This window comes from Passer domesticus, chromosome 25, assembly GCF_036417665.1.
Source record: "Passer domesticus isolate bPasDom1 chromosome 25, bPasDom1.hap1, whole genome shotgun sequence".
Taxonomy (NCBI): Eukaryota; Metazoa; Chordata; class Aves; order Passeriformes; family Passeridae; genus Passer; species Passer domesticus.
In genome coordinates this window covers 6,067,107-6,094,841 of record NC_087498.1, presented here as the reverse complement: position 1 = coordinate 6,094,841, position 27,735 = coordinate 6,067,107, and the positions used below count along the sequence as shown (strand labels likewise).

Here is a 27,735-nt window from a genome sequence, read left to right as displayed (position 1 = left end):
ACCAGCCAAACCCGGGTCAGAAGCCAAGGATCATCCTCCAGGGCAGAGCTCGGAACGAAACCAGAGCTGTGCACAGCAGAGTCACTGCACAAGGAAATATCTGCAACAGGCCAGGAGGAAACACGAGAGTCTGCTGCCCCTGGGGAGGGGCACCTCAAACACAGCACGGGCTGGGGGCAAAGCCACCAGGATGGGAGAGGAACTCAGAACATGCAGCAAACCCAAAGGCTGGAAACGGTAACAGAAACACAGAAACAAAAATGAAAATGTACTAAAATTTAATCATTCATAAAAGCTGTAATTTAATCTGTGACAGTAAAACACGAGAAGCAATATTAGAGTTGGTTTAGTATATTATATATTTTTGCTTTTAAAGCCATAGAAATCAGTTATCCCAGTTTTTTTCCTATAAAAGACCCATTTTTCCAAAGCATTATGCACAAACATTTTTAATTAGAATACAATGGCAGAATGAAAATAATGATATTCCGTAACTTTTAAATATAAAATGAAGTCAATGACTCAAAAAGTTATTTGTTGCAGTGAGTTCAAAGGGAGATTTTGGATAATATATATCTATAGTTATAGATATAAAATATAACAGTGGAACATTTTTAGTGCTTGATGGGGAGAAATTATAATAAAATGGTCAATATGAATTTTAATTATAGTAGCAATCTCTAACATTTGAAATGCATCCATGCTCCTTGGGATAATCATATGCTAGAGTCAATTATATTTATTCTGACATCTGTTAATTGCTATTGCAAAGGAGGAGGAATATTGGCTTAAATTTCCAAGAGATATACACAGAGCAACTGCGTTTTCCAAGGACTGTGTGCAAACCATTTGTAAGATCTAAATTCTTCCCGCAGAATATAAAAAACAGGAGAAGTTTCTTCCGATATGTTACTCATTTCCATAAGGTTCTGAAGTTGGGAATGCTGGCACTTTCCATTTAGGCAACAGTTCTTCATTCCTGCAATCTGCAGAGTGAAACAAAGCACAAATGAAGATGCTGGAGGGACATTTCTCACTCTGCTGGTGGCACCGGTGCCCTCCAAGGCCTGGAAGCCCACAGGCAGCAGGAGGGCTCCTTCTTCCCAGAGCTCAGGGCTGCTTCTGGCACAGAAAGCAGCAGTCTGTGGAAGTGTAACTCTCCAAAAGCTGTGTTTTATCAGGGCCAGAGCAGTGCCAGCCCAGTGCCACCCTGTGCCAGTGCCCACGGCCCTGGGCTCGTCTGCAGGGCAGGGCAGGGGAGCTGAGCTGCTCTGCCTGACAGCACAGGCACAGCTCTGCTGCCTCCCAGGTGACAAAGGCAGGTGGCAGAGCTGGGCAGCTCCCAGTGCCCCTCTCTGCCCCAAATGGGGCCATTTCTGTCCCACACCTGGAGCTGCAGAGCTGCTCTTTCCTTCCAGGAGCATGCAGAACAGCACACAGAGCTCCCTGCCGATACACAGGGAGATCATTCACAGCTGGGCCCAGTCTTGGTGTGCTTTTTTGGCTGGGTTTGGTTTTTTTGGGTGGGCAGCCTTTTATTTCTGTGCCAGTGAACCCCATGTCCCACCCAGAGCAGTTTTTGTCCCCACAGGTCCCAGCACGGGGCCAGCAGTGGCAGCAGAGGATGGAAGGAAGCCCAGGCGAGCCCTGGGGGCTCAGAGCTGCTCTCACAGCCAGGAGGAGCTGCCAGGGGAGGCTCAGCAAAGCTCTGCTCAGTCCCACGGCAGCAGCTCAGCAAAGCTCTGCTCACCTGGCCCTGACTCAGGCACCTCTTACCTGGCTCAGAGCTGCTGCATGGTGGGAGCCTAAAGCAGCAGACATGATTTCTTTTTAGGCTTCTTCTTTTCCACTGGTGTTTTTCTATTTATCTGTCTGACCAGGTCATAAAAGATCTGCAAGTGAAAAGCACAAGGTGAAAAATCCAAGTGATAAAACACAAGCTGTCAGAACCGAGGCAGGCTGGGGAGCTGACAACTCTCTCCTGGTGGCTGCAGTTATGTAAATTCAATTAAACTGCTTGAATTTATTAAACGTTTCTCAAGCAGCTGCTTATGGAAGAGGAAACCCAAAGCTCCCAGAACATAAGGGAGCTGGAAACTCAGTTTATCACCACCAAAGCCTTCAGGAGAACAGGGCAGTGAAACAACAATTCAGAAAGTGGGAGAAAACTCGGGATTAACAAAGGGGTTTTAAAACAGGCACGGTATCCTGAAGGATCACTGCTGCAGAGCCTGTCCCCCTGCAGGAGGGGCAGCCCTGGCCCCTGGCTGTCCCTGCCCCACGGTGCCACAGGGGCCAGCACAGGGCTCTCCTGCAGCCCAGAGCCTTCGGGAGGGCTGCTGCTGCTGCGAGCTGTTTTCCCAGCAAGGCTCAACCCATTTATAGCAAAATGAGCTTTGCAAAAATGCTTGGAGCTGGGTCACAGCATTGAGGAGAAATATTTCAACCTTCAGAGGGCTCCACCCTTGTCCTTGTTTATTTTTTCCCCTTCCTGGAGTGGCTGACAGCTCACAAATTCTTGTTGATTCCAAAGAAATTCAGAAGAGAAAGAAACAGTTTATAACACACTGTAACAACTGAAACTTGAGATTTTCCTTTCTCACAAATTAGATTATTTAGGTGCTAGGACTGACTGTGAGAACAGCCATCTGCAACAAGGTTTCAGGAATGCCACCATCCCTAAAAAGAGTGAGCGTGCTGCAAGAGCATCCCAGAGGTCACCAGAAGGTCACCCAACTCACTCTGGATTAAAAGCTTATTATCTGAGAGTTTTGATTCACATTCAGCAAATGCATGCAGGAATTTATCACTCTTTACTTAGATTTTAACAAATTTAGAAACTCCAGAAGTAGTGAGAAAGCAAGAATAAACCCCATAGGAATGCAAATGCTTCCCCAGCCCAGGAGCCAGCAGGACAAACTCCCAGGGCACTGAGCTGCTTCATTCACAGCTTCTCCCTTTGATTTCCTCAGCTTTTGTACTTTCCACAACTAGGAAATATCAGCTGGCAGGAAACCAGAACATGAGGATCACAGGGAAAGCAGGAACTCATCCCCCAGATAACCACATTCTTCCCTCTGCTGTGACCTCCCGGGGGCTGCAGCCCCAGCAGGGAAGGGCAGGATTCCCACGGGAGGGCTGAGGGGTGGCAGAGCAGGCTGTGCCCCCCAGGACCCCCTCCCCAGGGCCTGAGGAGGGTCAGCGTGCACCCCCAAAGTGTGGGGTGCAGCCAGCCCGGGTGTGGCACCCTCCCCGGGCACGCTGGTGGCTGAGCTGCTCCCTGCTCCGCCTGCACCCCGACACACACGGAGCCCTGCTGGCAGCTCTGCTGCCCCCGAGCCCTGCAGCCAGGCTGAGCCCAGCCCAGCAGCCCTCAGGGGCTCCCCTCCCTTGCAGCCACCCTGCTGGCTGCCAGAGCAGCCTGGGCCCAGGCCAGGATCCTCTGCTCCTGCTGATCACACAGCCCTGAACGCTCCCACTTATCTGCTGGCAGCAGCCCAGCCCTGCTGCACGGGGTCACCCCAGCCTTTGTGCCTGGAAACTTGGCCTCTGGCACAGGCTGATAACTCCAGCACAGAACAAAAACTTGGTGCCTGATGTGGAGCAGAGCTCCCTCAGCCAGCCCACGGCCCCTGGCAGCAGGAGGAGCAGCCCAGAGCAAGGGGGGCTCAGTTAAACTCGGGGAAATGCTCAGGTCTGGGTCTGGGCATGGCTTTGGCAAGCTGGGGGCTGTGATGAGACATCTGTGATGAGACATCTGCAGGCAGAAATGCAAATATTCCAAAGCCAGCAGCCAACCCCACACGAGACACGGAGCACAACGGGGCATCACCCACGTCTGGCATGGCAGCAGTTATGGTGACAAAACATTCTCTCAGATAAAGTTTATCTAAGCTGAAAGGCACCCAGCTCAGGGCCCTCTGCTGTTCATGGCCCTGGCAGAGGCTGTGGAAACACCAAGCTGGGATGTCCCCCTGCCTCTGCAGAGAAAAGGGAGCACATCCTTGAGGCAGACCCTGCCCTTCCCCAGGCTGGGAGCCCAGCTCACACAGCCAGGCTGCTCCAAAGCCACCTTCATGCTGGGAGCACACAGAGCAGCAGCTGCTTACCTCATTTACGTTGATTTTCGACTTTGCAGACGATTCTAGAAAGGCACAGTTACACCACTGCCGTGCTAAGTTCTGCCCCTGCTCTTTGCCCACGACTCGTTCTTCCTCCAGGTCACATTTATTGCCAACCAGAATCATGGGAACCTGCAGGGCAGCAAGCACGAGGAGAGATCCATCAGCAAGGTGGATCCATCCGTCAGGAGGAGATCCATCCAGGGAGCTCTGTGCTGCTGTGGCTCTCAGACTGAGGGGGGGAAATGCAGGGGGGGAAATGCAGGGGATGGGAAATGCAGGGGATGGGAAATGCAGGGGGGAAAATGCAGGGGGGAAAATGCAGGGGGGGAAAATGCAGGGGGGGAAAATGCAGGGGGGGGAATGCTGGGTGGGGAATGCTGGGTGAACTATGAACCCAGTAAAAACCAGGAGACAATGATGAAGTGGCTCTGCCCCTCTCCAGTGCCTGGCACAGCTGTGGCACTCCAAGGTGTCCCCAAGGAACAGAGGAGTTGTCCCAGGCCAGCCTGGCTGGGGCTGGAGCTCCTGGGGCACTGGGAACTGTCCCTGCCCATGGATGAGCTTTGAGACCCCTTCCAACCCAAACCTCTCTGTAACACCTTAAGCAAGGGAACAAAACCCCAAAGATCTCCCCTAGCAGCCCCTGCAGGGTGCCAGGAGCTGCCTGGGGCTGCCCAGCCCTGTCCCCTGGGCCTGGGGGACATGCTGTCCCTCTGTCACTGCTGGGCCCTGGCTGAGAGCAGGGCACACCAGGGAGTGCCCAGCCCAGCCCCATTTCCTGCTGCCCCACACCGAGGGGAAGCAGAAAAGCCCTAAAGAGCAGCTGAGAGGGTGTGCACCCGCTCCACTTCCTCAAACATTTCATTCTTTGAGCAGAAACCGAGTCCTGTCCAGCTGGAAAATAAATCACTGCCCGATTCACTTGGTAATTTACAACACACTGAGTGTTTTTAATCTGCCTCAGTGTTAATATTTGTGGTCTCTTCCTGACACTGCTACACTCAAGATTAATTTTTCTCTTTAAAACTCCCAGCCATACCCATTAGAGAATGATCATATTTTTATTTTTGAGACATAAATTTTCCTTATTGCATGAGGAAGTCACAGCACAGACGAAGCAAATGCAAAAAAAGCTCATCTGAAAGCAGATCTACAGGCTCTGTCAGATCAGATTGTAAATATCCTGTTCTTCAGAGTTTCTAGACAGTTAAGAGAAATTGTCTCATACTGAAACATGAAAATGTGTTATGAACATGTTCAGCAAAAAACGGAAGTGCATGGAGATGTGAAATAATAGGGCAAAAAGTGATACCGAGATGAGTAAGCAGTGCAGGTTTGAAAGACATGAAACTGTGTAAGATTATTGCAGAACGTATTAATGCTTCATCCAAAAATGGAGTTTGGTGAGCAACTACCTTTGATAATTTACTGTTGGGTGTAGGAGATTGGAATTTAAACTCTTCAGGTATAGACAATGCAATGATTGATGTACTGGGACTTCAGACATGCTCTGGTATGAAAGACAGAGAGGAGCACATTTCCTAACTCAGCAAAACACAGCTCAAACGTTCAAAAGGCTCTCAAGCTTGGCTTCAAGAGGTGACACAGAAAGCAAAGAATGCATTTTAACATGCACTGAGCTCCTGAAAGCAGAGGAAAGCAGCAGAGTCTGCTGAGGGATGAACCTGCCCAGCTCAGGGCACAGCTGAGCCCAGCACAGCTCCTGCCACAGGGATTCACCCACTCTGACCCTGCCCCAAGGAAAAGCACTTTGGCACAAATCAAAGCTCAGCCTGTTAAAGCAAGGAGGGAACAGCACAGGACCACGACCAGGGACACAGCCTGAGCCTGGCCCACCTTCTGTCACAAATCAAAGCTCAGCCTGTTAAAGCAAGGAGGGAACAGCACAGGACCACGACCAGGGACACAGCCTGAGCCTGGCCCACCTTCTGTCACAAATCAAACTCCCACAGCTCATCTGTCCTTCCGTTAAAGGGCTCCAAACAACCAAAACAACCCAAGACTCTGTCAGGCCCTCGATGGTTTAGTTCATGCCACTGTGTGTCAGATTTTGCCACAGCTCTGAACTTCCCCTTCCCACATCTGGAGCAGTCTCCAGTGCCAGACAGCTGCAGAGCTACCAAGAACATCCTTACCATTATTCCTCTCTAACTCTGAGGGAAATAAAGCACAGAGAAAAAGGAAAATGCAAATCCTGGAAAGGAGTTTAAAGGAGAAGAAGTTAAGCAATGTTGCTTTCAGTCAACTCCCAGCATTTCAGAGGACTGTGGCTTCCAGGACACAGGGAAATCTGTTTGTGATGTCCCTTAGCAGGTGCTGTGCCTCAAACAACACCGCTGAAAACTACAAGGCTCTGAAAACTCACTCAACATACCCAGGGATATCCTCTGAAAGGAGCTTTGTGTGTAAACACACTGCAGTGGTTCTGAGAGCAAAGCCTCTTAAGCGTTTGCAGGAATAAACCCAGAGGTGTTCTACTCACATCTTCAGTGTCCTTAACCCGTAGGATCTGTTCCCGCAGGTCCTGGAGGTCGTTAAACGTGGACTGTGCTGTTATAGAATATACTAGTGCAAACCCCTGCCCATTCTTCATGTACAGATCCCTCATGGCTGTGAATTGCTCCTGCAAGCAAATATTTTTTAGAGTAATTAGCTGGAGAATGCAGCTAATGAACAGTTCCAAAGGAATACTTCTATTGTACTGGAGACAAGAATGCAGTGCCACGCAGATGGATTTACATATTTACCCCTCACAGAAACCCACTGGAGCATGGAAATTGAATAAAAGCATTAACACTCTCTTTGCCTTTGCTGTTTTTTCCCCTTAATAAAGGGCTTCTTGGAAAAATGGGGAAAACATGAAGAGCAGCAATAAAACCAGGCTGAAATGCCAGAGCAGGCTGGACAATGCCAGCTCAGAGCTGCCTCTGCCCCAGCAGGGCAGGACTTTCACCAGCCCCACATAGCTCCTGCTCCTGCTGGTGAGGATTTCAGGGCTTTCCCAATAAACCCAGCTTCCAGGGAGCACCAGCTGCCTGGGACGTGCTGCCAGCCCCCAGGGTTGGTTTGTGTGGGGCCAGGGCTGTGCCAGCTGCAGGTGACACTGGGAGGGACAGCAGGAGGCTCCCCAGCAGCAGGGCAGTGCCAGGGCCAGGTCTGCTGGGGAGTGCTGCCCACACAGCTGGGCACCTGCCCCTTGCCTGGCCCTGCCTGCAGGCTGTGTCCTTGTACGCTGGCCCCTTGCAAAGGCCTCAAACCCTCTGAAACCCTCCCAGAGCAGAGTGCTGATGTGGGGGTGGCACAGCAGGCACCAAGCCCTGTGCCCCAGCACTGGCACAGCTCCCCGGGCACTCCCCTCTCTGCTGAGGTGATTTAACAGAACCCTTCATTCAATGAGTGCAGCTGATTCCTGCCTTTGCTGGGGCAGGATCGCTGCTCTCAAGGAAGGAGCTGCTCAGAATTGGATAAAGAAATGCCACTTACTGTCCCTGCTGTGTCGAGGATCTCCAGCATACACTGCTGACAGTCTACTTCCACTTGCTGGGGAGAAAGGGGAACAAAAGCTCCGAATGAACAGTGGGACAGGCAAGAGGGATCAGCTCCCGCTGCCCCCCGGCACCAAGGGCTCTGAGCAAAGCAGCACCTGCCCTCCCCGGGCTGAGCAGCGCTGCCCTCAGAGGATTAATGACCCAGCCAGGCATTTGGGTCAGCTCACATGCTCCAGGACTCCCTTCATTAGCAAGGCTTAAACCAGCAGCTCACGGTAAACATCTCCACTTAAGTGAGATTGTAAATATCTCGACTTAATCCACTCTTACAAATCAAAGCACCTTAAAACTTTAATTTTTTCTTTGCTGCCCAGAGAGAAGGGAATAAGGAAGAGAAGAAAATGAAAAATATTTCAGCATCCTCACAGTGAGGCTTTGCAAATCTTCCACTCTCTGAGAAATGTCTTGGATCTAACGAGGGTAATTCCAGGAAAGTCAAGTAAATTTAACAGCAGAGCTCACACCACAATTTAATTTAATTATCACAGGCACAAATGTCACAAGTTTTTAGTGTATGTTTTGGTGCCTTTAATGCTGCTGACATTTCTGCTAATCCGTGAAACAATGGCTCACTTGACACCCATCCAGGGAAGAAAGCAGCTCTGTGCCCGGGGTTACGTCACAGCCCAGGGACCCTGCAAGGACTCCTGCTCAGCCCTGCTCCCACAACAGCCCCAGGAATTCTGCACTCGGTGAGACTTGGAAGAAATAAAAACCACGGCGCTTTACCTTTCTGTATGAATCTTCTATTGTTGGGTCATATTTTTCAACAAAAATTCCCTGAACGAACTGTACAGTCTGGGGAGGAAGGGAAGAAAAAAATCCTAAGTGAGCTGAACACAACCAGAAACATTCACCAAGAAGCATTTCAGGAAAAGCAACAACAGTAAATCTGCTCAGTAGTGAGGACCAGAGAAAAAGACATAAAGTTTCAATGTTGAAAATAAAATGTGTGTTTTTTCTGTTAAAATCACATTATTCAAGCATGCTTTCAAAACCTTTTTGCACTGTTTGCTTCCTTGTCTCAGAAAAGAGGAGACCCTCAAAAATGCCTTTACTGCAGTGCCTGTGACTTCAGAAGGAGAAAACCCACCAAGTATGGGGGCCCTGAGACCTCAGCAGAAGCAGAGGCAAGCTGTGCACTGGGAAATGCACATTCCAGTGCAATCCAGCCCAGAGCAGCAGTGCAGCCTGCTCAGGGCAGGTTCCCTGCCCTTCCTCACCCACTCCCAGCCCATCTGCCCACACCTGCCTGGGTCACTGGGCTGGGAGCATCCCCGAGCTCTGTGCTGCCTCCTGCCAGGACACAGCCTTCCTCCTGCTCTGGCAGGCAAAGCTCCCTTCTCCTTCTCACCCCCAAAAATCTGCAGTAAAACAGCACAGCAGGGTCTGAAGGGTTGCTGATATTTGCTGGTATTTGTAAAATGAGGTGGTGTTTGTTTGTGAAACTGAGATCCCAGCACTCAATTCTGTCTCTTGGAAAACAACAAACACACCAAATATCTTTTGCCAACTGAACCTTTCGTAAGTTTTATACACAAATTCTGCAAATTTGTGAGGAAAGTCGGAGAAGCCACAACAATCTTGTTTCAAAATGGTTCTAGATCACTAAATAAGTGCATTTTACACTCTAATGAACCAAGCCTCTGCTTCTCCAGTGTTTTCCTGCCACACTGAAGAGCTGTCCCAGTGTAACAGCAAAGCCTCACAGTCAGCCCCCATGAAGGTGGATCACACAGCAACAGCCCCAGCAGCTGCAGGGCACAGACTGGGCTCAGGACGGCTCCTGGGCATTCCAGGCTGGCACAGCTGCTCCCAGAGAAGGCAGCTCTGTGCCAGGGGCTCCCACGGCAGCACTGTCACAGCTGTCCCCCCTGGGAAGCAGCCCTGAGTGTGGCAACCTGACTGAGGTGTGACACTCTTGATCTCTGCTGGGCTTCATCTTCGTCTGTCATGGGTGAAAGGCAAGGCCAAGGGAGGAGCAGCAGATCTGGGGGTGCTTTTGGGTTCTGTGCAGATGAAGACTTGCAGAAGTTTCTCTCTGTTTGGGTGGTGCAGCCCAGCTTTAGTTGCCAGTTCTCTGTAAGGCTTTGCACCACTGGGCACCTTTGTAAATTGTGTCACCCACTGCCACTCCAGGAGAGTTTTAGCCTCAGAAATGGAATAAAACTGCTGTACAGGAACCAAAAGTTGCTAAACAACCATGGCTTTATGGCTGTGCAGGTTTTCTGCTACCCCACCACTGTTACCAGAAGCAGCATCAGCAGTGTGCTGGCACAGAAGAGTTAAACAAGGAGGATCTGCACTGGAACAGCCCCATGCTGTCATCTGCACCAGAGAGAGAGCAGGCAGAGCTGGACATGAACACCAGGCTCTTTGTTGCACAGGTCAGTCTGTGCAGTTGGGAGAATGACATTTAAAGTGACCCCCATATTGTTTTAAATCCCACCTTGTAACCTCTCCTCGCTAATGCTTGTAAATGAGTACACAGACTCTGTGAAAGCTAAATATTATCCACTCCTAGCTGCTAATTGGCAATTAATGTGTGCTGCTATAAACATAATGGATCATTGCTGCATGTGAATTACCAAATATGCTGACTTAGCACCCAGCCTGTCAAAAAGAATTTAACTTTTGTCCACCAGACCATTTGAGTATTTGCATTTCAGCTGTTCAAAAGGTCAGGGATGGTGCTCACTCAGACTTCACGTCACAGAGAAGGAAATTCAGGTATGTCAGATGCTGAGTAATTTTTATTTGTAGCATACTACTAAGTGCCTCATTTCACCTAGTGAGTCTTTCAGTGTAATGTAAGAAAATTAAGATAATCAGGGAAGTGCTGGTGGAAAAAGTAATAGAGATTGCTTACACTGCTGTGGGAGAACAGAGCTTGTAAAAAAATTACACCTTGTAAACACCTTGTAGTGATTAGGATGGGATTGCTGGAAGAGTGCACCAAATTTGATATACAACTGAATCATCTCTCCTCCTGTTCACTGGGCTTCTGCAGGTGATTTACAGGATTATTACCTGCTTGTACCAGCAGAATAAACAATGAGGCAGGACAGGAAAGGCTGCTCAGCCATTATCAGGCCTGTGACAAGAACACTGCAGTTCCTTGTTGTAGATAACTCACACTTGACCAGTTCTTTGCCTCTCTGCTGGAGAGAGCTGCTTGGCTGGTGAGTGATAAATGGTGACACAAGTCTCTCTCACAGGGCTTTGCTATCAGCTCTGCTGTGTAAAGCTCTCCTTGGGAACCAGACAAGCACTCCAGGAGAGCAAAGTGCCACCAGCCTGCTCCTCCCTCCCTGCAGGGGCTGTGGATGATCCTCAGGGCTGATGCTCTGAGCCCAGCTGCTCACTGGGGATGGAAAACCCCCAGCCTTGGAGGTGTGCAGGGCTGAACCCCAGCTCTGATTGATTCCAGCCAGATTTCTGCTGTGCCACTGCTGCTTGGGCTTGCACTGCTCAGGGATATTCAGCGTGTACAGCACAGCAGACATGACACGCTAATTACCAGCAATTAATCACCTCTCCTGAACCATGACACACCTCCTCAGCAGTGCCACAGCGGCTGTGTGGAAGTGCTGGCACACTCAGAAGTCCCACAAACTCCCCAAAGCACCAGCAAGCTGGTGTGCAGTGCGGGCTGCAGAGCTCTCCCCAGACTCACCAGAGCGGACTTGCCCACACCTCCTGAACCGAGCACCACCAGCTTGTACTCACGCATGGTGTGGTCTGTTCAGAGCGACCTGCAAGGCAGCAGAAAAGGCAGCAGTTAAGGCACAGAGCTGGGAACTGTCCTGAAAGCAGCAGCAGCCCTGCACCCAATCCTCCTGAGAGGGAGAGGCTCTGACAGCCTTCACTGACAGCTCTGGGTTCCATTCTCCACCTGAACACTCAGGCTGAGAAGGCCACACAGCCCCAGGTTGGAGGAAATGGCCACAGCTGGGTCCTGCAGTGCTCAGAGAGGAAGAGGATGGACACACCAGGGGACAGACACAGCGGCTGTGCCAGGCACCACGAGCTGCCACTGCCTGTCTTCTGCTTCCTCAGCATTTCATGGCATAACCAGAGCATGGGACAAGAAAATTAGATCAGAAAGAAGCAAGTCAGGAGGTTTCCTTCTCCCCTCCACCCCCAGCAGGGAGGGATTTAGGTCAGTGTTTTCTCTCTGGAAAAGGTCAGGCCCAGCACGCGGCTGCCAAGGCAGAGCTCTCTGCTCGCCCAGCACAGACTCTGCCTTTTTATGGAAATCTTGCAACTCCCTCAAGTCACTACGCAGCAGCAGCAAACTCTGCTGCTCCTCGAGATTCCCTGACAAATAAGGCAAATGACAAAGGCATGATAAACACTTGACAGCGTGTTTACAGAGCGGCCAGGCCGGGCTGTCCCTGCAGCAAACAATGAGCTCAGCGCCGAGCCCCTTCCGCAGGGACGCGCTTCCTTCCCAAGTAAGGCCGGGCCCGGGCAGCTCGACGCCCGCAGGCACCTCCAGCCAACCCTGCCAGGGATTCACGGGCTCCCCGGCTGCAGCCTTCAAAAGGAAAGCGTCTCCCAAGGAGCTGGGTAGAGGAATGTTATCATGGAGAGCAGGGCTGGGTTTTCAGCGTGGACGACTCCCTGGCAGCGTGTGTGGAGTTTATGTCATCACTGAACCAGGGCAGGCTCTCTTCTGTCATCTGGGCTCCCAAGGGGAAGATGTGAAAGAGAGTCAAGAGCCCCATGTGTGCTGCTCACCCATCCCCAGTCTGAGCTGAACTGGGACCCACAGGGAGCTGGGGACCCTCCAGCCACCCCCCTACGGGCTGAATGCCACCCAGCTATGGTTTACACAAAAACCTGAAAATCCCACGTGCAGCTGGAGAGAGACACAGATTTCTGTGTTCAGTTACGCACAACTTTAAACTACTTGTAAGCCAGAATGACAGAAATAAAGGCCTTGCCTGTGCTGAGCTCTGCAGTCACACAGCCAAGCTGCCCTTCCCTGCTCCAAGCCCTGGGGAGGGAGCAAGGCTCAAGCAGTCAGTGCAGCCCATCACTGTGAGCACCTGGAGGAGGCTTTTCTCCAACTCCTGAAGCCCACGTAAGCTGCAGCTGCCTAACTGCAAATTGTGAAATCAAGTCAAACTGAAAGGGGGTTTCCAGAAAGTGCCTCAAAGCAGAGCAGGCGATGTCTGTGCACTCCAGGACACTGACAACAGCTCTGGCTAAATTCTGGGAACTGCAAGCTCTTCTGCTTGACCATTTCCCTGAGAAGTAACATTCACTTCCTTTCTTTCAAAAATCATGATTTTGAATGGGAAGGAGAGGGGAATTCCAACTAACAATTCGTTTCCCCTTGATAATCCCCAGAAATTAAAAGCTGATGCATTTTTCATAAAGCATAAATGCAACCTATTGATCCAGTTTGTCTTAATTTCCCTACAGTCCCACAGTCAGTTCCACTAAAGAAAACCCAGAAAGCAATCAAGCTAAGGGTTAAATTTAGCTGTGAACTATTTCATTTCTTATTTATAGTAGAAAATACTTGTGGGGAAGTTTAAGCTGGGAGCAGTACAAGACTAACTTCTCATTTCTTCTCTACAGTATTTGCTGATTTTTTTTTTCAGGTGCAACAGGAAACCAAGATCCTGAAAGGCACGAGCCTTATTACTGTAAACCCCACATGCCTTAATTATCTTGTAGCTCTTTCACAAGTATGTTAATGTTATCTGTTTATACAACATGAATAGAGTGCTCAAGAAATTACTATGCTGCATCCCAGCCAACTTTTCATTTGGCAACTGTTGAAGCCCACCTAAATACAGTCAGACACAGCAGCATTCATTTCCATCCAGAGCTCTCTGTAGTAGAGTCACATGCTGCAAAGCCACAGCTCCATTTCCAAATGGAACTGGACTATGGGTGTTAAGTGTTCCTTTAGAGTCAAGAGAAGAGTGTGAGCACTAAAGAGTGAAGAAAAAATTAACTGTAATGTTGTGAAACTGCTCTCATTCGTTCAGAATGCTTTGGTGCAAAATTAAAGCCAGAGCTGAGTGTGTCTCCTTGCTCCTGCTCCTCTGGCCAGGCACAGCCCCTGAGCTCCTGCAGGACAGGCAGGGGCACAGAGCTGAGTCCCACCCCAGCACTGCCCCGAGCTGCAGCCCCCTCTGCCACTCCAGCACCCTCCAAACCACCCCCAGCACCCACAGGGTAATAAACCAGAGGGTTCTTGCAGCTGTAATCACCACAAAACTCTGCTTCTACACCATCAGACACTGACCCACCAGAATCCAGCTGTGCTCTGGATTCTCTACCAGGAGCATCCCTCCTGCTGCTGCCACCAGCACTGCCCAGGCAGAGGCAGAAATGGACATTCACCCACTGCCAGCAGCAGCCCCGGGCTGCTCAGGAAAGTGAAGGGCCCTGCCCTGGGAGCAGTGTCTGTGTCAGTACCCGAGGCAGTGCAGGCACAGCACCCCTGGCAGCACCACAGGGGGATGCAAACACAGCTGAAGCCCCAGGCTGAAGCGTGGCTCACCCAGCTGCACCTCTGCTCAGCCAGCCCCTGTGCCCTCTCCAGAGCACTGTCATCCTCCCCCTCCTGCAGCAGCAGGAAGGAGCAGAACCCGAGGGTATTTCCCAGCAAGGGAGGCCTGAGGCCCTCCAGGACACAAACCTGATGCAAAAGCAAGCTGCTTCTGTTTCTCAGGTTTCAGCAGCTCATCGAGAAGTTCATAATGCAGGCAGTGGGGAGAGAGAAGCATGAACCAAAATAAGCAAGCACAGCACTGAAACAGCGAGTGCAAGAACTTATCAATTACCCAACGTTCACAGAAATGTCATTTAAAATACGATGAGAACACTAAAAAACTCTTACCTTGGCATAAAAGATCTCTCATCAGTGTTAGCAGCTCTACTGAAGGTTCTTCCAGGCTCCCCACAAGGAACTGAAAAAATGAAGAATTCAAATAAAGAGTTAATTGCTTTTCAAGTGTCAGCACTTGTGAAGCATCTCTGTAGTGCTTAAGTCCAACCACCCTGCTCCTGTGGACTTCTCCTCCCTAGAACTCTCCAAGGAAGACTTCACTTACAAAAGACAAGCTCAAACGAACCATGTTTGAGGTTGCATCAAGTTCTGCAACACCTGCAAAGTGCAATTATTTTAGGAACTCCAGCAGGTTTGTGGCAGGGCTTGGGACAAGATGAGCTTTAAGGTCCCTTCCAACCCCAACCACTCTGGGGATCTGTGACAGTCCTGGGGATCAGAACAACTCCCACAGCACCATCCCCAGCCCCAGGAACCCGCTGGCTCCTTGTCCAAGAGCTTGAGAAGCCCCAGCATTTCCAGACTCCAATCCTTTGTTCAGTAACGCTGAGCAGCAGCAGTGCTGATCCTTCAGGCAGGAATCACAGCCCTGCCTACACCCTGCTGCTCTGACAGGGCCAGTCCTGGCTTTCAGAGGTTCAGCACTTCATCCTTTCTTTTCAAGGGATAAAAAAAAGCATCAGTTGTTCCTCTGGAATCACAGGAAGTTCAAATGGAAACCTAGTAGACTGGTTTTTTGAAAATATTTCTGTTTAGCAGCTCTGGAGTCACCTTGGAGCCACAGAAATCAAAATTGTTTCGAAACAGATAACGGAAGCTCTCATAATCCTTGTCAAGTATTTTTCCAAGTAAAAGAGAAAGTGAGTCTAGATGGGATGGATGGGATATTGGGAAGAAGTCCTTCCCTGGCAGGGTGGGCAGCCCTGGCACAGGGTGCCCAGAGCAGCTGGGGCTGCCCCTGGATCCCTGTAAATGTCCAAGGCCAGGCTGGGCAGGGCTGGGAGCACCTGGGACAGGGGAAGGTGTCCCTGCCATGGCAGGGGGGCACTGGAGGGGCTCTGAGGTCCCTTCCAACCCAGCCATGCTGGGATTTTCCATGAGGTGCTGGCAGTGCCAGCTCCAGCACTGCAGACAGGCCATGGCTCAGCAGCACCAGCTGCCCCTGCACCCACAAAGCACAGCCTTTAAATCAGGGCGAGAGAAAAGGAACAGAAAGAAGCGAGGCACAGAAGGGAGCAGCACAGAAACCACAGCACCAGTTCCTAGAGACAATGTGAGACGGCCTCTCGAGGTGCAGCCTCTGCACCCCCTGCACTGAGGGCTCTGCTCTGCCCCAGCAAGGTGCACTGGGCTGCAGGAAGATGTCCCTGGCTGAGAGAGAGGCACGGAGCAAGGGCCACTCACCTGGCTCTAAGGAAGAAAAAAGAGAGTAACTCCTTGCTTGCCCATCACTGGCACCTCCCTTTCTCTGACTTTCACCAGCGGGCACTGGAATATTGAACGTTTCCAAGGGAAAAGTGGTGTCAGCACTGTGCACATTTGGGAGAGAAGCACAGATGCCTCTGAACTGCAGCACCTCCACTCAAGGCTGGCTGTGCCACCCCCGTGGCCGTGCCCTTCCCACTTCCCAAATGAGAGGCAGATTCTTGGGATGCTGCAGCCACGCGTCCTGGTTATTTTTATCCTGGCAGTTCAATACTGAATCGTGGCTACTATAAACAAACCTGTTTAATTTTCGACTTGTAAATGTTCTCCGTGCCAGTTTTTCTCAGTTACTATAAACTAGGCCATGGAAAGGGGTGGATTTTCTTTTTTTAAAAGTGTCAACTAAACATTGCTCAACACTCTACCAAAATCCCTCCATTACTCAGAGCCATGTTGGCAAAACAAACCCAAACCCAGCACTTCTGCAAGGGGAAGATTTACAGCCATCAAAACCACACTTCAACTGACAGATTCCCTCCGCAGTAAAAAAAAAGAACCCAAACAAACAGAGAGAATGATGCAGCAGCAAAGGCTGGAAACACCAGGCCAAGGATCTCCCTTGGCTTGGACCAGCCCAGGCGCTGCTCAGCTCTGCCCAAGGACAGCTCCACTCAGCACCTGCTCCCAAACTTGTCCTAACCATGTTTTGAGGTATTAAATTACTCAATGAAGCCAAAAGCACAAGGAATACTTCCCTAATGCTCACCAAAGCTGTCACTGGTGACACAGTGGTTGCAGAGCCCTGCTGGGAACAGGGATGTGCACCCCAAAGGAAAGGGGGCTTGGCTGGAAATGCCACAGCTCCTTAGCAGACACCACCCCTGAACAGCAGCAAGGCCAACACTGCCATAGATGACCCTGCTAGTTAGCAAGGAGTCTGTTTCATTAACAAAAATCACTGCCATGGACTCACATGTTCACAAAACGAGCCCCTTCTCCCAGGCAGTCAAACTCCCCGGCTTCAGGGTACAGGGAAAACCTCCTCCACCTTTCCTGAGGCCACCAACACCAGAAAAATGAGAGGCAAGAGAAAAACAAAAGACTAAAAGACCAGACTAAGCAGAAAGCAGGACTTGAAGTGACTTCAAAAGCACAGTTTGACAAACTTCCGTTCACAGACTCTGCATTTATTTTCTTACTCATTATCACTGCGGTCTCTGACACCAAAGTAAGTGTGTTTTAGGTATTAACATTACATAAGAGGCTACATTTTATAATTTGTGGCAGGAATCTCAGCCTCAGTTTTGTCAATTTAACACCAAAATCATTATCATTTCCAGTGACTGCTTTCAGCATCAAATCAAATACCAATCAAGGCAGCAAATGTGTAATGAGCTATGCACAAGCCTGCTGTAGGATGAGTCATGACCCCACTGAGGTGCATTCCTGACGCTGGGACATACAGGGCTGTCCCTTGTCCAAATCATCAGTAATCCAAGTGTAAATGTATTTTCCTCCTGTTTTTCAGGCAACAAATAACCCCAAAAGGACACAGCAAGAAGCACACCCAGAAAATAAAGCTGGTGACAAGCCAAATAAGCAAACAGGTGTGTGAGAACACAGGAGAACGACAGAGGTGTCACCTGAGGAGTCCCATCAGAAAGGGCAAGAGAGCAGCCTTCAAACCTTGCATCCATTCCCAGAACTCCCGGCCCAGGCGTGTGCTCCTCAGAGGCACATCCCAACCACCACTCTGCATCACTCCACACTCCTGGAGCACGGGAGGCTCCTGAGCCAGGCCATAAAGGGCTGGGCAAAGAGTAAAGTCCTCCAGCAGCAGAGCCCTGTGCTGAGCTGGGGCTTGCAGCAAATTAACTGCAGCCCACACAAACACGGCAGAGAGACAAACTCCTTGGAAAACAGCAATAATTCTGTCATTGGAAATAGTCATTTTGTGCACAAACACTCTGGGGCTGATCCTCCTCAGCCTGTAATCTTTTGTGCAATCAGCTTCACGCTGAACCTGCAATTTCAAATAACATAATGTTAACTTCTCTGGAAGTGACTGCCTAATTATTCACTGGAAATTGCTTTGCTATAGAAGCTCTCCAGGCAAGGAACAAGGGCTCTGGGCAGCTCAAGCCTGCCATGCTGAAACGGCTAATTTATTTTTTGTCCTATTGGTCTGCACTTGCAGAAAGTTGCTAGGGACGTGTGCCAGGCAGACAAAGGCAGGGGAAAGGAAGCCAGCAGCACAACTCAAAGCCCAACACACACTGCATCCCCAAATTAGAACAAAGGCCGACGTCAGGGGCTGAGCTGGCAGCTGCCCCGGCCGGACTGCGGCACTCTGCACGCCGGCGAGAGCTGCAGGCAGGCACAGCCACCTCTGGGCACAGCGAGGGCAAACACGCCCTGCTCAACTACCAGCGTTACACTAAAACACTGACTTTGCTCACTGCTAACATCTTATCAAACTAACAGGTTGATAGCAGGGATTGTGAGGTCACAGGTCCAAGCAACACCACGGCCGCATTGCCATGTCTCCTTTTCCATCTGGCCCCACTGGAGCAGCTCAGCAGAGGGCTTTGCACCATTCAGGAGTTCTCCACAGCTTGTTTTGGAAGAAAAAAATGAAAAAAACACTTCCTTTCCCCCTTCCTCATCAGCCAAGCACGTAAACATTGAAGGGCATCGCCATTAGACACAGCAGCCGTGCAGGGCACTTCCTCCATTTGCTGCTATCACATCCACAACTTGCACTGATTTTTCAGCCCTATAAAGTTTTTCATTCCTCTCCATTTCCTTTAGTGGAAAAAATATCCTGACCTTTTATAAAACAGATTAAATTCCACACAGACCCGAGGAGGCTCAATCGTAGCAAAAGACCAACTGCATTCTACTTGGAAGGAAAAATTTGTTGTGCTGATAGTAGCTTGGCAACATTCGCCACTATTCTTCCTGGTTTATATAATTAAGAGTAAATAAGTGACATGAGGTAGATAGATTGCCACTGAAATTTCAGCTTGCACTTTAATTATTTCGTTTCTGCAGTAGTGGTGACGAGACATTGGCCATAAAGCCCAGTTTAGCTTACTTGGTCTCCAGCATAAAAAAATATAACGGAGAGATGAAGCTTCCAGGCCACTAAGGGTTCTTTGAAACTCCTCAATAAAATTGGAGAGGTTCAAACTGCTCTTCCCGTGTATTTCAAGCTGACCTTGGGTAGGTTAAGATGAGGTATTGGGAAGAAAGTCTTTACTCAAAGGGCAGTGAGGCCCTGGCATGGCGAGGCTGTGGCTGCCCCCGGACCCTGGAAGTGTCCACGGCCAGGCTGGAGCACTGGGACAGGGGAAGTGTCCCTGCCCATGGCACTGGATGGGCTTTAAGGTCATTCCAAGCCAAACCATTCCACAATTCTGTGATTTACACCCACCAGTGATAAATCCTGAGACTAACACCAAGCCTCTAAACATGGGGCACATCCCAGCTCCTCAGGAGACCGGGCTAACTCACAAATCCCAGAAAATACTGAGATTCTTTAAACCTCCCTGGCACAGCTGCAATAATCGGTGTGTTTGTACACTGGATCTGACCGTGCAGCCCGTTCTAAAGGTCAGCTTTGCATGTGCAGCCCAGAGATTTTCACTTTCCTGGTGTGTGGCAGCCACAAGCAACCAACCCCCCCATTCCCACGCAACTGCCGCTCATTAAACGCCTCTTTTAACAACAATTTCCAGAATGAAAAGCCCCACTGACCATATGGCCACTTATTAATACTACATTTGTTTATCAGTTTAAATAAACCCCTACAGCAATGAGCATCCATGCAATGAGGGCTCAAACACAGCCCACAGCGGATGTGCTCTAGCACTGCCAAGTAGGGCTGCACCTCCTCAATGCCTTTCAAGGCAGATTTCAAGGCTCGACAGGAACCTGAATAGCAGTTGAGTGCACAGAATTAACTTCAAATAGAGGGGAAAGTAACAGTTTCATTGCGTTTCGTAAAGAAATTAAGTTATTTAATGTGGTGCTTAATCCTTCAGTATTTAGCTCAGCCCCTTAATGCTGCTTCCTGGAACCTTGGGGCAGAGTGGGGGTGGAAACTGAATTTTCTTCTCCAGCGAAAATGAAACTTTCTTCTGTGTGAAGGTTTTAACTGAAGGAATATTCAAACAGTTATTAACACTTCAGTGCCAGAGTGAGAGCTTTGAGGCCAGGGGGGTTTTAACCAAACCACTGCCAGACCTGGCCTCTGCACCAGGGCTTCTCTGAAGTTTTTTAATCCTCCTGAACCTGCTTAAAAGGGCAAAACTCCTTTGACAATTCATCCTGGAATTTCCTTTATGGTGAATAAAAGGTGACATTAAAGGAAACAGCTCTGATAGTTCAATCAGTTTTATACGAGCCATTTCAGTATTTATAGGTCAAGCTTGATTACAACCAAAATAGACAATTATACAGCTGCCTTTACAGAGCAGCAAGGCCAGGGCTGGGGCAGCTGGCAGCAGAGGGGCTGGCCTGGACTCCCAGGGAAGGGAGGACACATCCCACCCCTGAGCAGCCACTCCTTCCCTCCACCTCAGCAGCACTACTCAAACAGCAACCAAGAGAGCCTTGTTTTTAGGATGTGCCTTTGAAATGATAAGACGTAGGGCAAAAGGAAAAAAAAAAATCATCTCTCCCACGTTAATGTGTAAATTTGTCAAACACGTGGCCTGGGGACAGGTTCTGCACTCTGCAGGACTGGGAACACTGCTCACTTCATGTGAGTGTCAACTCCATCTCCACAAGTTCTGTGCCTTCCCCGTGCTGAGGACACCTTCCACCAACGTTAAAACTTCCACTCATCTGCTTTTTCTGGAGCAAACCTGCAAACAGAGCACCAGCCCAACCCAGCCCCTCAGACCAGCACTGGGTTTAAAAGCTCCTAAATCTATTCAACTTCCACCACCGAGATGCAGTGGATGTGAAGCTGGCACGGGAAGGACCAGGGAAGCGACAGCAGCCCAGCTCTGCAGACACAGCCCCATCCTCCTGACACCTGCTGAGCACCAGCCAAGCCTGCCCTGCTGCTACATGGGTTTGGACTCGATTCTGTGTTTATGACAAGGCTTTGGGCAAACAGTTCATTTAACAGAGCTGCAAAGTACTGGAATTAGAGAAAAAAGGACAAGACCCACTTTCTCAGAATCACACCTCGAGGAAAGTGCCCTGGAGCATCACAACAGCTGTTTGATCATTCCAAATGGGATTCCTGGAAAAGCTCTGACTGCATTCTAGAGATCAATACACCAGTGCAGTGTATTCACAAAACAAGGCAAAGCCATCATAATATTGTAACCTCCACAACTTCATAAGTGATCTGATGAGTTAAAAGCCCTAAATGCATAAATATTTCATGAGAAAGGCTGTCTGGAACAATTTCAGTCTGTATCTTTAATCTGAATGTTATTTTCAGCTACAATTAGTGTTATAATCTAAAGCAGAAAGCAACAATTGGCTAAATTTATTTTCTCTTCACCCATATTTACTTCAGAAATCCAGCAAGTTTTCTGTTTTTCAGGCCTGATACCCAGTAACTGTTACTCAGCACAGGACTGACAAAAACATCAAATCTCAGGGTAAAGCAAGATGTGCTGGAATGAGACTGTTACACAAAAAAAGGAGAATTGCACCAGAAATAGCCTTACCCAGTGAACTATGAGTTACTTTTAACCATCACGTGGTGAGTGGCATATAAAAAGATATTATTCTGCATGTCAGCTGTCTGTAATGAAAGTTTTCCTCTTCCCAGCTGCCCCTCCCAACAACTTCAAGTTTATTTGCATGAGAGAAAAGAATATTGCATAAAAATACAACATAAAAGGCACTGCATCCAGCACATCCAGCTGAAGTGCTCCTCCCACGTCCTCGCTGCTTCCCAGATTCAGGGTTTATTTCCAGCTGAAAATGTGGGAGATGCCTGATTCCACCCAGATTCCTGCCTTGGACACAAACCTGCAGCAGCCTTCCTGGCAGGGCAGGAGCAGCCCCAGCTGCAGCCAGCGATGCTCGGCTCCGTCAGGAGCAGACTGCTCTGCCCTCAGCTCACACGCAATAATCTGACTTAAACATGACAAGTTCACATTTTTGCAGTATTAGAACACTGCAGAACACAACATCGTTGGATCCAACAAATATTTCGACTAAAAAAAACCCCAAAAACATTCCAGCCAGCCTTGAATCCGCAGTCATTGACGAGGGGAATGCAAGTGTCTGTTTTCCTGCAATGCTCCAGCAAGCAGCAGTTATGCAACACAGCCCATTGACAAACACACTCCCAGGTGCAGAACATTCCCAAAAAGCAGAGTTCTGACAAAGCAACAATCACCTATCACAGCAATGCTCACCCTGCTTGTTACATTGGGCACATTTCTGAGTGCTTCTTGCCTCACTGAAGCGATGAATAAAGATTTGTTTCAGCCCCAACACAGCCACTGCTGTGGGCACATCCAGACCTCTTGCTTCAGTGCCCCAGACGGATTTCAGTATTTTCCAACTTATCCATATCACAATAAATAGAAAACCACAATGCTTTGGGCCACCTGCTCGACAGGACTGCCACTGCCTGGCTCCCCACATTTTAAGTTAAACAAAGTCAAAGAGATGAAACAGCCAAGTGAACCACCTGCAGCCACAGGCTGTGAGCAGCCCTGGAGATTCCTTTTTGGCTCTTTGTCCTGCTACCTGTTTCTATAAAAGCCCAGTGCAGGGTCAGACTTCCCCCTCAGGCTGATGATTCTGTTCATCAAAAGAAAGCAACCAGCAGTTTCCAAAGCACACCAAGTCTGCTTCTGTCAGCATCTGGACTTCTCACCCAAAACCCATCCAAGCCATGCCTGTCCCTGGGTTCAGGTGCAGTGAGGAAGTGCCTGTTCAGGTATAGCAGGTATTTCCCAACTCCCAAACCCTGCCCCAGCACTCTGCAGGGAGCAGAGCACACATCAAAACATCAAACCACGTCTTTATGTGGCCACGGCGGGGTTCAGCAGAGCCACCCGACCTGCTCCAGCAGCTGACATGCTGAGAGGGAGCCCCAGCCCTGTCCTGGGCTCTGCTGCACTGGAGAAACAGCAAGAGGCAGCTCTGAGCTCACCTGCACCCAGGTGAGCTGCGTGCCACAAGGCTCTGAGCACAGCCTGCAGTGCAGAAGGTACTGACCCAAAATGACTGCAGATCCACTGAGGGATGGGCTCGGCTGTCCCATCTCCTCCCACACACCCCTAAGGATCTTCCCACAGCACACGAATGCAATTTACGTTTAAACACACCATTTCTGATCAGGAATGTAACGCTCAGTGCCTCCTCCTTGAGCACCACCCTTCTTCCCACAGCCTCCTCATTTTAATATCGTTAAATGGATTTCTCTGCACAGCCTTCATTACTGCAGTATTTGCAAGGGAAGAGGTGATCTCTCACTAACCAGTTCTGTCCCTCTGCAGATCAAAACTTGTTTCACAGCAAACCTGGGAGTCAAATAGCACCAGAGGTGCAGCACAGAGTGCTTCAGTGTGAAGACCAGGGACCAAGAGCTGAGCAGGCCCAGGTGTGTCCTGACTGAAGCTCTGCTGTCACTGGGTCCCCTTTTCTTCAGAGGGGAGCTCAGAAAACAGGCACTAATTAACAAAATTATGCTATCACAGGAAATAACAGGAAGCTTCTCATAATGAGCCATTTAGCTCTGAAGGGTTTCAGTCAGACATGTCAAACCAGCTCACAGAAAATGTCAACAGGCACCAGCACACAGCCAGCTGAGAAACAACAGCAGAGACCCTCAATCTGCTGCCACAGAGGCAGCCCCAGGTAACTCTCATGAACACAGGCTGGTCCTGGAAAATAACAGCCTGGTGCCTCTGAGACCAAATGTCACCTAGCTGGTACTCTTGTGGCAGCCAGAATGAGCTCCATCCCACCACTTCCACTAACTGAAACTTGATTTCACCTTCCAGGACCAGAGCTTGATTCCACCTCCCAGGACCTGAGCTTCATTCCACCTCCCAGGACCTGAGCTTGATTCCACCTTCCAGGACCTGAGCTTGATTCCACCTCCCAGGACCTGAGCTTCATTCCACCTCCCAGGACCTGAGCTTCATGCCACCTCCCAGGACCTGAGCTTCATTCCACCTTCCAGGACCTGAGCTTGATTCCACCTCCCAGGACCTGAGCTTGATTCCACCTCCCAGGACCTGCAGGCAGCCCAGGGGAAGGATGGAGAGGGACTGTTTACACCTCACACAAGGTCTAACATCTGAGCCAGACAGGCTGGACCGAGGAAGAGAGCTGAGCAAGATGAACAGCTCTTTCAGAAGACTTTGGGACATCCTTACTTATCTCTGCCATTAGGTGTCATGTTTCCAGCAGCAGCAGCTTTCCTGAAGAGCAAACACAAATGCCTACAGGAGAATTTCACCCTGGGATTTAGAAGCACCCTTTTAAGAAGATGCTTTCATTAAAATTCTGTTTAATTTCCAATTAACTATTAAATAAAAGAGTAAAAGAAAATAAATAACTACTTCGGCGCTCAACATAAAATGAACTGAGGCTATACTTTAACCACCATCCTCACTACCTCATCTTCAAAAAACAGCCCAACAACCCCCGAAATCAAGGCCAAAAAACCCAAACAGCACCCTAGGACATGACCAAGTTTTAAAAGCTGTGTCTCTCTTGAATCTGCTTCTGCAGAATTAAATACACAAAGTTATACGAAGTGACTGATGTTCAACATTAATGTGGCTCATCAGAAATGAAAAGAAAGTGATAAAATAATAAGTCTCCCATATTACCCTAAAACCCAAAAGTTTTGATCAGGATCCACAGCCAGAGCCAGCTAAGCTGATTTTGGCAAGGCTGAAAGTAACACTGGATCAAGGATAATTCTGAACTTCAAACAGCTACACAGAAAAAAACACTTCAAATATAAAGCCTAAAGGTCTGAACTTATGTATGCTCAAAAGATACACTTTGTTTTCTCTAGGAAAACAGATAACAGGTTCCTGTTGTCAGAGCATTAGGATTCCTCTTGAAGATGATTTTTTTAGTCTGCAGAGCTGCACAGAAGCAATCTGTTCTCTAAACACCGAGCACGAGTTCAAAGTGCCACCGAGTGAGCTGTGCACGTGCAGGGTACAAGAAAAAGCACTGCAATATAAAGTACAAACAAATGCTTGGAGTTGTTTATGCCCAGGACGATGATTCAATATACAATTAAAACTTTAATGTTCAAGTACATCCACACGTTACCCTCCTGCCATTTAATTACTTTTCAGTTTTTTTAAGAGCAGTCCTCAGACTGGCTGAGCAGCCACGAAATGCATCACTAATAACCCATGCCTGCATATCTGCAGCTTATGCTTTCAAATATAAACTGTTCCTATGCTCTGTGCAAACACGAGCCTCCAGACAAAAGCATTAACCTGTCCCTGGACTTACGCCGTGCGAGTAACTCGGCCCGTTTGGCAGCAGATCCTCTCCAATCTCCAGCAAAGCCACTTCCCCTAAGAGCAGAGCCAGGACACGCGAGGGCAGCCAGCGCTGGGCGCGGGGAGCCCTGGGGTGGCAGTGGCTGGGACAGGCCCCCAGCCCGGAGCTGCTGGGCACCCCCGGCACTGCGGGCAGCAGAGGAGCTGCTCCGGAGCGGGGAGCAGGCGGCCCGGCGCTCAGCATGAAAACAGATTATTTTTAGAAGCGGTGCGAGCACAGCACTTCCTGCCGGCTCCACCTTGAAGAACGACAGACGCTCTGTCACCCTCCATTCCAAAGGCAGGATTTCACAACTTCTGCTACCTGCCACAACACAGGGAGGCAGGGGACAATCTGCCGAGAACGGCAAGTGACAATTCCCCAGTTTGTAACTTGGCACTAAGAACTTCTGTTGGAACACGCTGCCAGTCTTCGCTCGCGTCAATAAATCGATGCCTTTTTGCCTGCCACAGGGATGAGCAGAACATTAAATGTTTTTATTTATGACACTGATTTTTTCCATAGCAACCGGATGCGAACATGGCATTCCCAGCGCAATGAAGTCACTATAGCAACGTGATAATGATGTCAGAATAATCAGACAGCGTTTCATACTTGTGAAATACACGGCTTCTGTGAATTCAGAAAGTTGCAGAGACCACAAAAACAAGAGTGCTCCATCTGGAACTTCCCTTTAACTTGCCTGGTTTTGGATAAACTTCTCATTAAAGGCACAGAGCTTTGCTAACGCACCATTTTCTGTTTCTCCAAGCTTCATCCATTACTTCCTGAAAGTCTCACAAATTCCCGCACTAAAACCCTTTCAGATCCGAGGATCTGCCACACCAGGGAGAATTACTGGCACGCCATTTCAGCATGAAAAAAGCAATGACACAAATCACAACAGTGAAACATTTCACAGCAGACAGGCACTGTCAACTGAACAGACGCTTTCCTCAGCTCTTCAAATAATCTGCTGTCTCTTTGCGGGGAGCAACACAACCACTCAGAGAGAATTACAAGAGCAATTACAGAGTGCCGATACAATACTCCGAAGGCAGACAGGCGTTTTCAAGTCAAACAACTATTTTAAGAAATATTCTCTCCCCTGTTAAGCTACCGAAAGGAAAAAAACGCAGAGTTGTCATGGTTTGCCCTTCCTGTTTGCGGCTCTTTCCAAGCTGTGCGCAGAGCCAGACCCAGTTCCAGCTCTGTGGCAGTCGGAACTGGCTGGCTGTGTCCAAACCCCAACCCTCCCACCGAGCAGGCTTCGCAGGAATCCCTGCACCAAACCCACACCTTCTGCACCTCAAACATCGCCGGCAAAGACACCAATTAGCGAGAAGAACCTAAACACCAAAAAGTTTCCCTACGCAGAGAACAGTTTCTCTTTTAAAGGAAGGAAGTGCAAGAACCCTTTTTCAGAGCTGAGGTGGTGTGAGACAACCAGTCCTTGGGAGTGGAGGATGAGGATGGGCTGGGAGGATGAGGATGGACCGGAGGGTGAGGATGAGGATGGACTGGAGGGTGAGGATGGACCGGAGGGTGAGGATGGACAGGAGGGTGAGGATGGAAAGGAGGATGAGGATGGACCAGAGGATGAGGAGGGCCAGCCCGCTGCTCCACATGGCTCACGGGGGGCTCCCCCTTGGCTTGTCCCACCTGCCCGAACCTCCTGCCGCCCAGCCGGGCCGGCGAAGCGGAGCGGCTCCCGCAGCCTGTCCCTGGCCCTGCCGTGCCCTGTGCCCGCAGCCCCGGTGCCCCGGTGCCCGCACAAGCCCCTGTGCCCCGGCCTCGGCGGGAGCAGCGGGCGCGGGCCGCCCCGCGCACACCTGACCGCAGCGGCACCGCGACAATTCCGCTGAGCGCCGAGCTCGGCGACAGCCCGCACAAGATGGATGTCCGGCGGGGCTGGACGGGACCGGCCGGGCAGGGCAGGCCGGGGCCGGGGCCGGGGCCGGGCCGCGGGGAGGGAGCGCCCGGCGCTGACACCGCCCGGCCCCGCCGGACTCCGGGCCGGCCCCTGCCCCGCTCCGCCCGCCCGCCCGCCCGCGCGGCCCCGCGGCCTCGCCAGGCCCCGCCGGGACCGCCGGAGCCGCCGCTCCGCCCGCCGCTCCCCCGGCCCGGGCCCGGCCCCCGCCGCGCTCCGCGCTCACCGCCGCGCCCGGGCCGCCTCCCGCCGCCGCTCCGCCGCCCGCTGCGGGCCGGGGCTCGGGCTCGGCTGCTGCCGCGGCCGCTGCTGCTGCTCTGCGCGGCGGCGGCGCCGCGTCCGCTCCGCCCTCGCGGCCCGGGGAGGAGC

The 27,735-nt window shown here is 50.2% G+C and overlaps 1 protein-coding gene across 1 annotated transcript; it reads right to left on the bottom strand.

Annotated features, from left to right (window-relative positions):
* Positions 1–261: 261 nt before the first annotated feature.
* RAP1A (RAP1A, member of RAS oncogene family) lies at positions 262–27,735 on the bottom strand. Its single transcript, XM_064398833.1, has 9 exons — positions 27,593–27,735; positions 14,559–14,628; positions 11,370–11,448; positions 8,423–8,491; positions 7,629–7,685; positions 6,628–6,768; positions 4,110–4,253; positions 1,777–1,892; positions 262–986 (listed from the first exon to the last, which is right to left on the bottom strand). The coding sequence occupies exons 3-8, from the start codon at positions 11,424–11,426 to the stop codon at positions 1,806–1,808; spliced, it is 555 nt and encodes a 184-aa protein (XP_064254903.1). The 5' UTR covers positions 11,427–11,448; positions 14,559–14,628; positions 27,593–27,735; the 3' UTR covers positions 262–986; positions 1,777–1,805.